The 14,758-nt window shown below is 38.1% G+C and overlaps 1 protein-coding gene across 1 annotated transcript in view; it reads left to right on the top strand.

The window, feature by feature from the left end:
- Positions 1-14,758, top strand: part of SLC49A4 (solute carrier family 49 member 4) — a 70,724-nt gene that overhangs the window by 14,647 nt on the left and 41,319 nt on the right. The window contains exon 2 of the mRNA XM_040069539.2: positions 5,294-5,387. Within this exon, the coding sequence (XP_039925473.1) occupies positions 5,294-5,387 (94 nt within the window). The remainder of the gene's footprint in view (positions 1-5,293; positions 5,388-14,758) is intronic.

Here is a 14,758-nt window from a genome sequence, read left to right as displayed (position 1 = left end):
TATTTATTTTCCATTGAGTTTCCAGACAGAATTTATGCTATTCTGCAATCAAGTGTCTTTGTGGAATCCAAGGCAGGCCCAATATACTGACTTCTCAAGTTTATTCCATGTGTTAGCAGAAAGACTGAGACCACATCTCAGCTATGAAGTCTATTTACATCAATGAAAAGGTTCTTTACTTTGGAAAATTGTATTGCTTGATGCAAGGATGCCTTTTCTGAAAGAGGATTGCCACTTATCCTTCTTAATGACTGTCATCAATTTGGCAGAGAGCAGGCACAATGCAAGTTTAGTAGAAAGCAAAAAAATTTTAATTTTTTTTTTTTAATCATGGCAAAGATAATTGATATTATGAGAGTAAATGTTGCAACCATTAGTATAATTTTGCTAGAATTACATTAAAAATACGAAGATTTCTAGAGGATGGTGTGTGTGTGCAGTGCTTTCAGGATTCCCTGATAAAGGGAGCTATTTAATTAAGCCTTTATAAAATTATAACTAAATGTATAAGCATATATTAGGAAGGGAGAACGAAACAGAGAATTGGTATCCAGTAAAGAAACCCATTTAAAAAATAATGCTTGAGCAATAAAGAGGTCATTTTAATAAGACATAAAAACAGTTCCATATCCAAAGAAGAAATGTAGAAGACTTAGGGCTCAATACTTTACTTACTGAACCTAACTGTAAAAGTTTTTAATAGGTAAATTTCATAGAAGGAAACATGCAGGAACTGTGATTTGTTTTGTCAAGAAGGGCAAAACAAGAACTTCTTCGAACTTGCTTTAAGTTGGGAGGAAAAGCACAATTTAACAGTGAATTGTTAAAACAGCTGTTGTAATTGGTGGGTTTTTAATTCCTGGTGTGTGTGGACCAAGACCAACTTTTATGTTCTATTTTCTCTTAGCTAGATATGTTTTAGTCAAAGTCATAGGGAAGTTAAGCAAATGCTCTCAGTTGAGCGTCAGAAGGGACCACTCGTGGTTTCAGCCTGGTCTTTCAAAACTATGAAAAAGTGCAGGAGGCTGATGTCACTTGGCTCTACTCAGAGCCTTGTTGCACTTGGTATTGGTGAGAACTGATTTTAGTATCTGCAGGGGAAGTTAGGAAATCCCTCAAGTGTTACTGCATCTAAGAGCAGGGCGTGTGAGCTGCATGAGGGAAATCACTGCTGCTGTGCCAGGGGAAGGGCTGAAACCAGCAGCCTTTCCTCTGGCCAAACTTCTGTTAAAGAAAAAGGAGAAAGGTGAAAACATGTGTGTTCTGCTCATCCAGCTGGGATTTCCCCTAGGATGAATGCTTCATTGGAAGGGGGAAACCAAACTCAACCAACCTCTGCTGTGTGTGTGATGCTCTGAGCTAGAAGAGGCTGCTTGCGGGTCTCTGTAGCAGTGTGGGGAACCAAGGGAGCTGCTGTGCTGGGCTCAGGTGGGGGATGCACAGGAATGAGTTAATCACATTCTCTTTGTGAATGACAATCTCTAATACATAAATTGCTGGAATGCGGACAACAACGTCTTTTGTTAAGTTTATTAAGAAACCGAGCATTGTAATTCACTCATTGGGTTACACACCAGTAATGTGGGGGGTGGGGGAATGCATTTTCTTTTCATATACTTTGTAAAGCATCTCAAAAGTAAGGCATGCTGGAGCTGTGAGGGATCAGCACCCACATCCTGGATGTTGCTGTGAGGGAGTTGAGCAACTGAGTGCCGCTGGCAGCTGCTTCCCCCATGTTCCAGCATTGTGGGGTTCTGCTTGTGCTTTCTGCTGGGCTGTGGATGGTGGGGGATTGTGGCTTGAGAGTGTGTTATATCTGTAGTAGTGGCCAGAGTTTGGAGACAGTTGTTTTAAAAAGAAATACGAAACAGCAAATGCAGCATTGACTGCTGAAATCATAAAGCAGATGGTGTTATGAGCCACAGGAGGGTTAAACAGTTGAACAGTATTGACTGTTACACTCATAAATGATAATTAATATGTCTTTTTTATTGCTGACTCAATTTCTGCTGCTTGCTTGGACTTTGCTGTTGCTGTCAATGAGGTTTGGCTGTTCTGAAGGAGGCCACAGTTTGCTCATGAGCCACTGTCACCTGTGGGGCCCAGAAACCTCCTGCAAGGGCAGGACGGGAAGGAGCAGCTAAGGTGTAAACAACACAAAACTTAACCACTGACAAAAAATCTTGTTTAAAGGAATTTCTTCCCCTTCCAGCCATGTGTCAGAAACCTCCGACAGAAAGGGATAGAAACTGAATGATGGATTTTGAGAAGCTGTACCCTCCTCCCTCCATCCAATTACTGCTTGCATTTACAGGGTAGAATTAATGAAGTTAATTACATCTACACAAAATCTCTTGGTTGAGTGAATTACTCAGATCTTTTAAAGTAGAGACATAATTTTCTGCAAGGTTCACAGGCTGTTTTTCAAGCTTGGTTGGTTACTTTGGATTATAGTCCCCATGATGCATGGTTGCTATCTTAACCACTCTGGGGTGCACCTTTTAGAGCAATACAAGATGTCAAATTCAGTGTAACAACATTTGCAGCATTCAAAACAAAATTACTGAAATAAATAAAAAAAGTGGCTTCCAACAAAGATTAAAAAGAGTTAAAATGTAAAGTAAAATAATAGGGTGAGGGGCTTAGGCAGGAAAACTATATTGTGTAATGAGCAAAGAAAATGTCTGCTATGAGACTGTCTTGTCTGACAGTCTTTTGTTCACTTTGGTGTCATCATTTTCAACATGCAGCATTAACAAAGGAATTTTCAGGGCTGTGTTTATGTGTTATGGTGGACACAGAAAAAAAGGACAAAAAATAATCTGGGCAATCAAAACATTTTAAAGGGATACCTTCCAGTAAATAGTATTCAAGTTTAGGACTTCAAAGAATGGAGAGATCAGGCATACACAATTGTGAAGCTCTAACAGAAAATTTTACTTTAAAATTATCTGACATGTGAGGTTAACATTAAAGATAAGCCTGAATTTGGCTGGAGGCAAACTTCAGCATCTAATTAATTTTTCACCAAATTGCATCTTGGGGTTTTTTTTTTTAAGGAAATTTTTGTGCAGATTTAATTTAAAACTTTCTTGGTTGGTATATATTTTGGCTTAGGGATTTTCTTAAAAATTAGAAATCAAATAGGAGTTTTTAATATGGAAACTCACTTTGTGTATTGTGGTGATTTGAAGTTAAATTTCTGTTTCTCATGTACAGCTGTGTTCTGGGCTTGCCCCTGGCTTACACTTCAAGCAGGCCCCATGATCAGCACCTTCCTTGTGTCTCTTGAAAGGCAAAATGTACTGTGTTTCGTTAAATGTAGTTCAAAAAGAGCCTAGTTTGCATGGAAAATAAGGTGGTGTGTACATTACTAGAGCTTTCCTGAAAAATTTTGATAGCATTTCCTAATGGAAAGCTTCAGGTTTTTCAGATAAAAGAACTGTATTTCAATTTTCCATCTACTGCATACAAATTTTCATTGTACACAAAAGCAGTGCTAACAAAGATTAATTTCCAAAAAGAAAAGGCAAAAGCATCATGTATGCAATCCAAATATGCATAATTGCCCCCAGCACAGCACAGGCAGTATGGTGATGTGGAGTTAAATGTCGCATGAAGACTCATGGTGGCCCTGCAAACAAAGGAACGTGGTTTTGAACAGCCGTATTAAATGGGCGTTCATTTAGGGCTCTCTGTACCCACTTGAAAAACCAGTTTAACAGCAACATTTGCTGGTTGAGCACAGAGTCAAGGAGCTAAGCTGGGAGAGCCATTGGGAAGTCCTACCAGGAAAGAAATATTTTGGCTGATGATATTTCTCCAGGGCGTTAGGGATGTGAGGTGTCCTTCAGAGTCACGTCACTGCAGCCGGCACTCCTTGTGTCAGTGGCTTAAAGCCAAAGGAAGTCTCACTTCCATTTCAGAAAACCTGTGACTTAACTTACTTATTTTTGTTTGGGTTGTCTTGGGCTACGCTGACTGGTAAGAGAAACGTGTCTTTGGTTTGGTTTGTGCAGTGTCCAGCACCAGGAGTTGCATAGCCATGAATGCAGTTCACTTAGAGCTCTCAAAATATGAGCAAAATGATGTCTCACCCAGAAAATCACGTTTTAGTATAATAATACGTGGAGACAAAATATTTAGAGCAACTATTGCTTGAATTGTACTGATTACAGGAGTCACTAAGAGAGGGAGCACTCCTCTGAAAATAGGCAGCTTTAGAAAGAATCAAAGTTGTTTGATAGATGACTTATCATAGGACAGGTTCTTTTACCACCTGTATTTTGGGTAATTACTAGTTTTACCTAAATGTTAGAGGTATTACACGTTTGTTAGCATTAATAGTTTTTATTATATTCTGCTAAGAACATGGAAGCCCTTTATTTTCCTATTTGTTGCTGTGAAATTGTTTCAAAATTTACAGCTTCACAGATGCAGATTCTCCCTGTGGTTTTTAATTGCCAGTATTTATGATTGTGATATTTTGCAAGATTCTGGAGCTTAAAGCCCTCAGCCGTCACTATTCTCTGCTGCTGATGGAAACACCTTAACAGCAGCAAACAAACTGCTGGCAAAAGGAATTGCAGCACAAAGATAAGGTTGTTTCTAATCTAAGCGCTTCTCAGTTGAAAATTGAATGAGGAAAAAACACATTCAAGGAATCAGTCAATTGTGGCTTTTTTCTAATGTACAATATTTACAGCCTCTGACAATTTGAGCTGAGAGCAACAAAAATCTCCCCTAATTGCAAGGACTGCAAAAAAATACTCTCACTTTTTTTCCCCCCTGAATAAATGGTTGTTTCTTTGGGATGAAATGCATATCTGCATTATGAAAGAAAACAATAACAGTGCTGTGCTCATTAAGTGGTTGGAGAAGAATGAACAAGTCCAGATTTTTCTTTGCATTTGCTTAGATTTCAGATAACACAGTAGGGCGTGTTCGCCGATGCCTTTAGTTCTGGAGGGAATATTGTACATTTTGATGATACTTCTATTACCACTTTTCACTTTCAAGAATGTCTGTAAAGATTTTAGGTACGCTCCTGTGCGTTACGATGCCAAGAGTAAGCCTTTGTAATTCTGGAGTGTAAGTGTAGAAAATAACTCAGGATTTCATAATGTATCGGGAATTTATATCAGCACCAAAGTGCTTATGATTTGAAAGAAATATGTGTTATTTCTGTGAGACTGCTTGCAAATGCACATATATATGTATATATATTTAAGCGATGTTTCTTTTGCAACATTACTGATTTAACTTGTAAAATACTGTTGTTTTTTCATCTTAGGTCTGAGGGTAACAGTGCTACTAACATCATCCCTCATGGTATTGGGAGCTGGCCTGAGGTGTGTTCCAGTTTCAGACGTAGAAATTAGGAAGAAGTAAGTGAATTAATTAATTTTAATATACATATTTTTTTCTTTCTGCTAATATAATTTTTGCTGCTGCTACTACAACAAAGAAATGTTGGTACAAATTTTCTGTATGAAGTTGATAAACCAAATGTTTGTTGTGTGGCCGTGGGTTTACATGCTTCTTTGCTTCTTAAATGGATTTTTCTTGTCTTTCTTCTGTATTGTATCTGAAGATCAGAAAGCCCTTTACAAGCTCAAGTTAATTTAATCTCACCTCATCCTGCATAATTAATATTAATCTGCTTTGCAAATAAGGAACCAGAGATTTAGCGAGGTTCAGAAACTGGCCTAAGATCACACAAGGAGCTATGCCTTAACCCCCCCCAAATAAGTAATTTGTATGCAAATGTTCAATAATTAGTTCATTTTCTCATTTTGAATGTACGTGATCATGCCGTGAGACAGATGAATTTGTGCAAAATGCCTTTTTTCATGTAGTCTCTTCCAGTCCATGTTTCAAAGTAGCCTTGTACCTTTTCTGCAGTTAGATGATTGTCTGCTGTATACATGCACTTTATGAATATGTGATAGAAACAGATTCCTTCTTAAAAATCCCACAAACCAGACAATTCAATTATTCCATCAGCATATCCTGAATCTGGGAATCCTCATTAAGTACAGGAGCAGTGTTGGTTTTGTACAGCTAGGGAATATGGATCACTTGTTCACTTAACTTTCTTTTGCCTCTTAGTGTGAAGGAGGTGGGAGTATGCAGGCATTACTACTCTTTCGTGCTACTTTAAAAAAGCAGTAGCACTGGTTCTTTGCTAGTTATGCTTGCATAATATGTAAACAATAAGAAAAGATCTTACCAAAGAAATATTTTTTGCGGATTGGGTTTTTCCACCCTTGAATTCTACCACACAGTCCTGGTATTACTTCAGCAAGTTTTTGTGTTTTTTTTTTTTTTTTTTTTTAAATTAGGAGGGGGTGTTTGTTTTGGGGGGGGGGGGGGGGAGGATTTTTTGGGGGTTTTTTTGGTTTGGTTTGGTTTGGTTTTGGTTTTGTTTTTTGGTTTTTTTTTTGTTCCCCCCCCCTAAGTATTGCTTAACCTGAAAATCAGCTTGGGAACATTTTAAGCTGAGAAGGAAAACGTTTGGTGTGATGTTAAAAGCTGATGGCTGGGTACTGTGGATAAAACAATGAAAGATGTTCAGATGTTCAGAGAGAGAACTGAGTATGTAAAAAACACATGAATTGCAAAAAGTGTCAGGTGATGGGGCGGTGCAATTTCAGTTCTTAGATGCTTGGTGAGCATATAAGAACCGAAGCACTCAAGGTGCTCCTGATGTTGGTTGCCCAGTGTTGCCCATTTTGACAGCGTGTTCAAGGGCTCTGTGAGCAGGGCAGGCTGAACTAACCATGTTGTGCTACCCTTCACAGGACCCTTTTGAGGAAAATGCACTGTTTGGGTGGCCAGAAAGAGCTGTCCTCATTTTACCCTTGATTTACATTTTCTTCAAATGTCAAGAGGTGTTTGACTTTCAGTTTGTTCATTCTCATCAGTCTTGGGTTAAATATCAATATCTTTGAAAGGGGACAGATGGCTTGAATGCAATGAAATGTGATGTTTCATGTAGCTTTTCATTTATGATGTGTGCCAGTAGATATGTGCTACCTTAGGCAAAACAAGGGTGAAGACTGTAAATACCTGAGAAGATGAAAATTCCCAAGTGAGATTTAGATGTGAGGTATCACTTGGGGAGCGGGAAGGAGAGTTTCCACAAATTCTTATCACCTTTAAACAAGGTTTTCCAATGTAGCTGCAGAAAGCAGGCCTAGGAAAACAATGAAATATATTGGAGAATACGTTCTCCTAACTAAGGAGAAACATTTAAGGAAAAAAGAAGGGCTAGAGTCTGATGAGTGAGATGTATAAAACATGATGTTAAAATTTAATGAAAACTATATAGGGGGAAAAAAAGAGTAGAGCAGAATACTGATGGAAAAGGTTAATAATTTCATATATTCATGCTGTGAAAACATATATCATCTCCAGCTGAAACTGATAAATTTGCCTACTTATCCTACTCCCAAAAAAGAAATTTTCAAGAATTGTATCTCTACATGAGGAAGTAACTTGATCTTTTACACAGTTTGATTATAAAAATCTACCAAGAATTAATTATGACAAACTGTGTGAAGCAGAAGAATGGTTTTCAGTGAAGTTTCTTGAGACTTTGTAAATAATTGTACAGACTGTGTAACTTGCATTGTTTTGTGGTTAAGGCTCAGGGCCAGTTTTCATCCATTATTTGAAGTGTGATACCAAATAAAAGAATATTTTTGAGATGAGTATTATTGCTTAATGCATTAGCCACAACTAGCTGAGCACCAAATTATGCACTTATTCTCAATGTGTATTTGCATTAATACAACAATTTGAATGTTACAGAGTCTGTCAGAGGGACAAGATCACACACAAGCTAATTGGAAGCATTTCAGAAGCCAGTGTAACTGGAATTTCTTTAAATGCTTTTGCGTGTTTTCTAGTGTGTTCCTTCAGTCTGTGAGTAATCTGTGGGAATATGCTGAAATTTCCATGGGACAATTCTGTCAGAGTTAATATACATAAAATTATAAGAATGTTCATGAGGTTTGTAAGGCTTAGATTGGAAATTTTGTACTTAGTAGCAGTCTCTGCTCCCTAAGCTCTGGTGATTAACATTAAGGAGAGCTACTAAAGCCCACCACCTATCAGAGCAGTCATAGACATAAGGAAATCACTGTTAAGACTGACATTTAATCCTGGCTGCTTTATGCTCCTTATCTCAAGCAGACCTGTAATATCCAGGTGTATTCTTAAGCCCCTTTCTAGTCTATAATTATTCTTTTGGTTGTAGTGTGTAATATTGGACTAAGACCATCTCCAGTCCTCCGAGTCATGTTTTAAACAGGGACCTTAACTTCTCCTTTCAGTACATTTGATAGGAGAGAAAACTCAAGTTGCACATATAACTGTGTCTCTTGAAGCAGCTGTGAATTTTCTATGGTGAATTTTTGTTGTCTGCCAGTGCGTGACCTAAAACTGTACTGGAGATCCATGCCAGAACTGCATAAATTCAGTGCAGGCTGAAGTGGGAGTACATGGTGAAGTGTGAATTTGTGTGTCAGGTGGAGAATCCATCCTTTACATGGACTAATGAAGCCCCTCTCATGTACACATATGCTTTTACCTGTTTTCCTCCCCAGCTCAGTAACCTATGAGGTTAATGAGTCTATCATACAGACAAGGATGTTAAAAAGAATTTTCCTTATGTACTGTGTGCTTCTGGGTTTGTCATATGTGCCAGGTATGTGACGGTAAATTTTACTTCTAAAAATAAACCACGAAAATATTATTCATTTCTAAATGTTACGAAAACTTCATTTGCCACACCTATTTTTTTAGTTCACAGTTAATGTACATTATATGGAACAAAAAAGAAAAAAAGATGTTATCAAATTTTCTTGAATCTACTTCCCTTCCTGGAGGTTACAAGAACATCACTAATGCTTTTTTGCCTGCATTTTGCCCAGTCCTTTCCTTTCTGACACCTGCTTGTTACTGAGCAAATATTTTCATTGGACTCTTTTAAGGACTTGATTATTTAATCCTAAGGATTAATGTTCCTGGGATGCCATTTTTTTACACACTAAATCAGAATAGTGTTTTTCCCTCCTCATAGCACTTCATATTTATCTCGTATTCTGTGTTTAGGAATAGATTTACTTACATCTTAGGTCTTAAATCTAGACAAAAAGCTGAAATATATAAAAAAGAAGGAAATAAAATTATAAAATCAGTCCACAGCCATAAATCTTTGGCTTTTAAGACTGATTGTGTGATGTAAGACTTCTTAAAATGTTTTGAAAGACAGGATAATTAAGGACATAGAAGTAAAGGATGTAACATAATTTGTCATTTGTATTGAACACATTAATTAAGCAATTTATTAGAACTTGTTATGCTGTGGGCTGGTAGTGTTTGTCCTTCACATAACATTTCACAACAGAGAAGCAGTTACTGAGGACCTTGAATCATGGCAGTGAGAGGATGCTCCTTGGCAGTAAGTACCATTAAAATGTTTGTTGGGAACCCAGCAAAATAGCTCAGAGGATTACAGTGGAAACAGAGTGGTTGTTTACACAGTCGTTTATAGGAGACACGCCAAGAGCTGGCATGGGTCTTTTTGTTAATATTACCAGTTCTTAGGATTTTGAATAGTTCTCTTACTCTTAGATAAATTGTTGTGACCTCTTTACTGTATTTGAAGAGTCACTCTTAGCATTTCTTTGGTACATTTTGGTTCTATTAGCTAGTTGCAACCTAGTTGGTATTTTACTCTTGTTAGACTTACCCTTTAATAATTCCACACTTTCCCCTTTTCTGTCCCTGAAAGCCTAAACAATTAATAGGATCATCTCATTATTTGTCTTTTCTGATCCTAAGACTGGCATAAGTCACCATTCTTATGCATTAAAAATGCAAAGGAGCACCTCGAAAGTGGTTATTTCAGTAAAGGAATGACATACTAAGATTCCCATATTCCCTGGTAATACCGAACACACTCTTGTGCTCAAAAAACCCCAAACAAGCCAAACTGGCGCATCTGTGGAGAAGAGAAATTAAAGTGTTCTAGGGAATGAGAAGAGCCTGTTAGGAGAGGATGGTAGACAAATCAGCCTGTAAGAAATAAAGACAGAGTGTGCTGAGTGTTTTGTGCTCCCTGCCTCACTGGGGAAGAGAAATGAAAAAAGGATTTAATCTTAAGTGATGGTCTGGGAGTAGAAAGATGAATAAACATACCTGTTGGTGTGCTGTAGCTCAGCAAGCAGAGGGGGAAAATGTAATTGAGCACTTGCCTCGTGCTGATGGTGCTGGTATGTGCTGCAGTGCTGGGGGAAGGCTGAGCTGGGTTAATCCATGGCATCAGAAGAATAGGAGAGTGGGGGAAAAAAGGAAACAGGTAATTCACAAGTAGGTTCACGGAGGGAATACTTATTTTTTTGCCCCCGTAATTCAGTAGTTTATCTTGATTTTATTACTTCCACCAGCTTCATCTTGTACACAGGGTTTATTTTTTAACCTCTGCTCCAAAGCATTTGTTTTAGATGAGAGGTCCTGTGAGTTGTTCTTAAGTGGTTATGATTTTTTTTAGCTTTCCTTATTTGTTGGTGGTAGCAGGGGGTGATTTAGTGTCCCTCTGGCTGCCCAGTGGTCCTGCCTGCCACTGCTTGAGTCATTGTGTCCTGTGATGCACCAGCAGCTCCTGATCAGCGCTGCCCCTCGGGGAGCAGCCAAATTGGCTTCTCCTTCAGCTGGATCAGCCTTAGTGGAAAAATGAGATGACTTGACAGTTCTAGTCACAAATGCTCTTTTCCTTTTGCTCCTGTCCTGGACTTTGGCCATGGCACTGTGGGTGTCATCCACCTGCAATCAGCATAGCTGCTGAATTAGCAGTTTACAGACTCTGTGTAAATTCTTGGAGTACATTAAAAGAAACTCAAAAAGGGCTTGGCATTGCAGCAGTATTTAGTGGGCAGCACTTCTGCAAGGCCTCAGTTAGTGTGAGCCTGTTCTGGAAGGGAAAAGAATTTATATATTCTCTGTGGGATATTTAGCTTCATCTCATATAATGGCAGGTGGTATCCTTAACTGTAGAACACTTATAATTTTTTAATCATACTGAGCTCTTTGCCTTAGATTGTGACTCATATTATGGTGGCTAATTTCTGTCCTTAAAGAATTCTTATTAATCAAATTTATATTGAAGTTGCTGCATCATAATCAAAACACCCTCTTGCTCTTTCACTCGCTTAAGAAAAACTATTTGGGAATACTTAAATAGGTTTTGTTTATCCCATTCCTTAATTTGCTGCATCTCCTGTACACTCCTACTCTTTTACTAAAAAATCCTACTTTGTACCTCTTTTGTACTAAGTAATCTTAATCAGCTTTCTCCCACAACAGCCCAAATAGCAGCCAGTCCTGGTGCACTTCCCTGATAATTTTTTTCAGTATGTTTTGCCTCATTAGCCCTTAATGTAATTGCCTACTTCGTGTTTACAATGTTGTGTACTTTGGGTCTGTTCATATTTGATGAGCATGTCCTCTATTAGTGTTGCTTTAAATATTTCTTCTTTTAGTAATGGGTTTGTGGAGTTGGTTAGTTTTAAAAGAAAAACAAGAAAACAGAACTTTTAATAACTGCCCCCCCTGCCCCCCAGCTTTGACTTTATGTGCCCTTATCTTTCAAACTTGCATAAAGTGAAGAACCCCACACACACAGCTGTGTGACAGGTGTGATGCCTGCGCAATAACACAGAGTGAGGATGCAAGGGAATTTGCCACCACAGTGCCAGGGGGTCTCACTGTACACCCACCTCATCCCTCTCCTCTGTCAGGGTGTCTGATGGACACCTCAGGCTCTTGGCCTGAGATTGCTTCTTCCTTTCCTTGCAAATATTTGTCTCTTTCAGCAGGCTCTCAGTAATAAGTTTTGGAGTAACTCTAGTTTTCCAGTCCTTTAAATTTAATCCCAAAACTCACTAACTTTTAGACCATTGTAAATGTGTTTGCTGTTTACTTTAAGTGTGGGACAAGAGGCAGGAGGCTGGAATGCCTGGGATGGAGATGCTGTGGTCCTTTCCAAGTCTACCCCCGTAATGGTCTGGCTGACTTTGCTGAGGCCATGGTTCATAAAGGGGTAAAACACAATCCTAATTCCTAATGAATATGGCTAAATATGCATTTCTAAGTTTTTCTCTTTTCTTTTTCATTCTGTTTCTGGAGATAATGTACCAAACAGTGACTCAGGCTTTCTGCTTTCTGTAATAATATTTCTTACTGATGGCGGAAAAGCCAGCTTTAAATTATTCCACATATCAGTGGTCGCATGCATCAAAAACAAGCTAAAAAATGCTAATGGCCTCAATCCATGAATATCCAGAAGGCAGAAATCTTTTGTAGTATAAATATATAATTTAATGAAAATATTGAAAGGAAGTGCATTTCCATGAAATTCATCTATCAGAATGTTATTTTTAATAGATGAATTCATTGCTTTACCCAGGGGTATTTTTTTCCCAGTCTTTTTCCAGACGTAGAGCCTTACTGTGCTCTCTTTAAGGTATAAACAAAACATCATTTGCATTGGTTCTCCCCATACTCTGTAGCAGTGAATTGCAGTAAAGCACGAATTTGACCTCCCTAATTCTCTTTGCCTTAAAAGTGCCTGAAAAAGTTCCACTTACTCGGAGGCTCTTTTGTTGTATTTATTTTTGTGAGTTTAAGAGAAAAGCTCTATCCGCTCCTAGTAGTTTGATTGTCAAAAAGTGGTTCTTGACAAAACCAATGTTGGTTCCCTCTGTGGTATAATCAGTCTCCTAATATATAATGTGGGTAAGTCCATGGCTTTTCACGTGCCTTTTTCTGGGCAAGCAGTTTGCATCACACATCAGTGTAGATGCTCTAGAGTAGGAGGTATTTGCTTGCTTTGTTGCCATGGAGTGACATTAAATTCAATAGCACTTCAAAAGTTCTCTGAAGTCCTCCAGTGGAAGGGTCTCTTTCACTTGCTTCCAGGAGTTCCCACAATGAGCTAATCACTACATAAACCTGTTTGTCTTCCAAATTAGCAGGAGTTGAACAATCTACTTGTTTCAGTGAATGGAATTGTCAGGCATGTGGAAGAAACAGCCATCCATTTCTGTAAAACATCAACTTCTTTATCCAGAATTGCTTTTTGCTTTGTTAGGATCAGCAGTTCCTGTAGTGAATTTTTCTGTAGTAAGTGGCACACTGTAGTGCTGTCTTCTGCAGAATAAGCACTCTGAGTGGCTTCGTTGCTCCTCACACTTTGCCCAACACTGGCAAAACTGAATTGCAGTTTATTTTTTGTTGTGTTTGCATAGCAGTTTGAAAAGTGATTAAGTGGTCAATTCTCACGGCAGCGAGTGGGAAAAGCATGGTAGAAGTTTCACAAAAAACCTGCACCAGAATTTACGTCTTCTCAAGGCTCTTGAAATGAGCACTCCTTCCTCCTAGGATGCAAAGGAATTGAATTTTCCAGTCAGGTGGGTCATTGTGTTTAGAGAGTCAGAGCAACACCCTGGGGTTGACACCCCTGCTCTTCACTGCCAAAGAAAAGGTGAAAATGCTTTTTCCACACTATGAATCAGTTTAAATACTGATCCAACTGCTCTAGTCTTAGCCTTTCAAAAAAAGTTCACTTAACAGTTAGAACTGAGCTTTGGATACATATTTTAGTGTGGGTTTTAAATCCATTGTATCAAAAGTAATTTTTTGAGTAAGTAGTTCTCTCTCCAGTGTTGCCTTTTTTCTCTCATCTGAATACAGAAACTAATGAGATTTTCTTTCTTTTTAAATTCTCGTAAGTCCAGGCATTAGACACACAGTGGTAGGAGCACTAAATGTCTGGATTTTTTACGTAGAAAAAGCACTTATGTAACACACAGCTTTTAAATAGCTTAACAAATCCAGTACCTGATGTGACTGTGACCATGCATGCAAAATTTCAACTTGTACAAGGAGAAAAAGTAAAATAAAGCCGACTGTAAATGGAAGCGTTTTCCCATCTTAACTGTATGGTATTATCATTAGTCACTAGAACCTTCTTCCTGTGTAATCTCACTTTTTTTTCATACCCAGTTTGCTCAGTGATATTGTAATTCCAGCATTTATAGCCTTACATGGTTTTCTTTGTTGCTGCCTGTTAGGATATTGCCACAGAGACTGTAAGAAGTGAATAAGGCAGGTATAACCAGGTCAGTGCCTGATATAGTATCAAGTCTTCTCAGGGAAGTGATGAAAGCTGCATAATTGAAGTTATTTATAGCACGACTTGATAAAAAAATTGGGAAAGAGGTTACAGTATAGTACAATAAGAGTTTTTCTTCTCTAATTTCTATTGCTGTATTTAAACTGTCCCTTGTAGTTCAGAAGCTAGTTTAGGAACAAAAGTAATCTTTGTTTTGTGCAGGTGTATGTGTGTACCTATGTGTGTTTTCTTACATCGATAGATACATAATGTAAATGTCTAAGTTACACATTATTGTGATGCTCTGGCATGTGCTATTTCACACTACCATTTTCTATCAGTCCTCAAATATTTTTTTTTTTATTTCTTTAAAAGGGCTTATAAAGGGCTTTATTTAATTGCAAGTTACAAGTTTGGCAGAGCACATTAATTCATTAGCAGGGAGGTCAGGTGTGCAAAACCCTTGGCTTATCAAAATGAGTCCTGACCTCCTAACTGAGACAATTAGAAACAAAATATTTTAGATAGGTGTTTACTTCCCCAATTTTGCTTTAAGCTACAGTCATCAATTATTTT

The sequence above is a fragment of the Hirundo rustica genome, chromosome 7 (genome assembly GCF_015227805.2).
Source record: "Hirundo rustica isolate bHirRus1 chromosome 7, bHirRus1.pri.v3, whole genome shotgun sequence".
NCBI classification, from domain to species: Eukaryota; Metazoa; Chordata; class Aves; order Passeriformes; family Hirundinidae; genus Hirundo; species Hirundo rustica.
The sequence above is the reverse complement of the archived record's forward strand: the minus strand, read 5'-3'. Positions and strand labels throughout refer to the sequence as shown.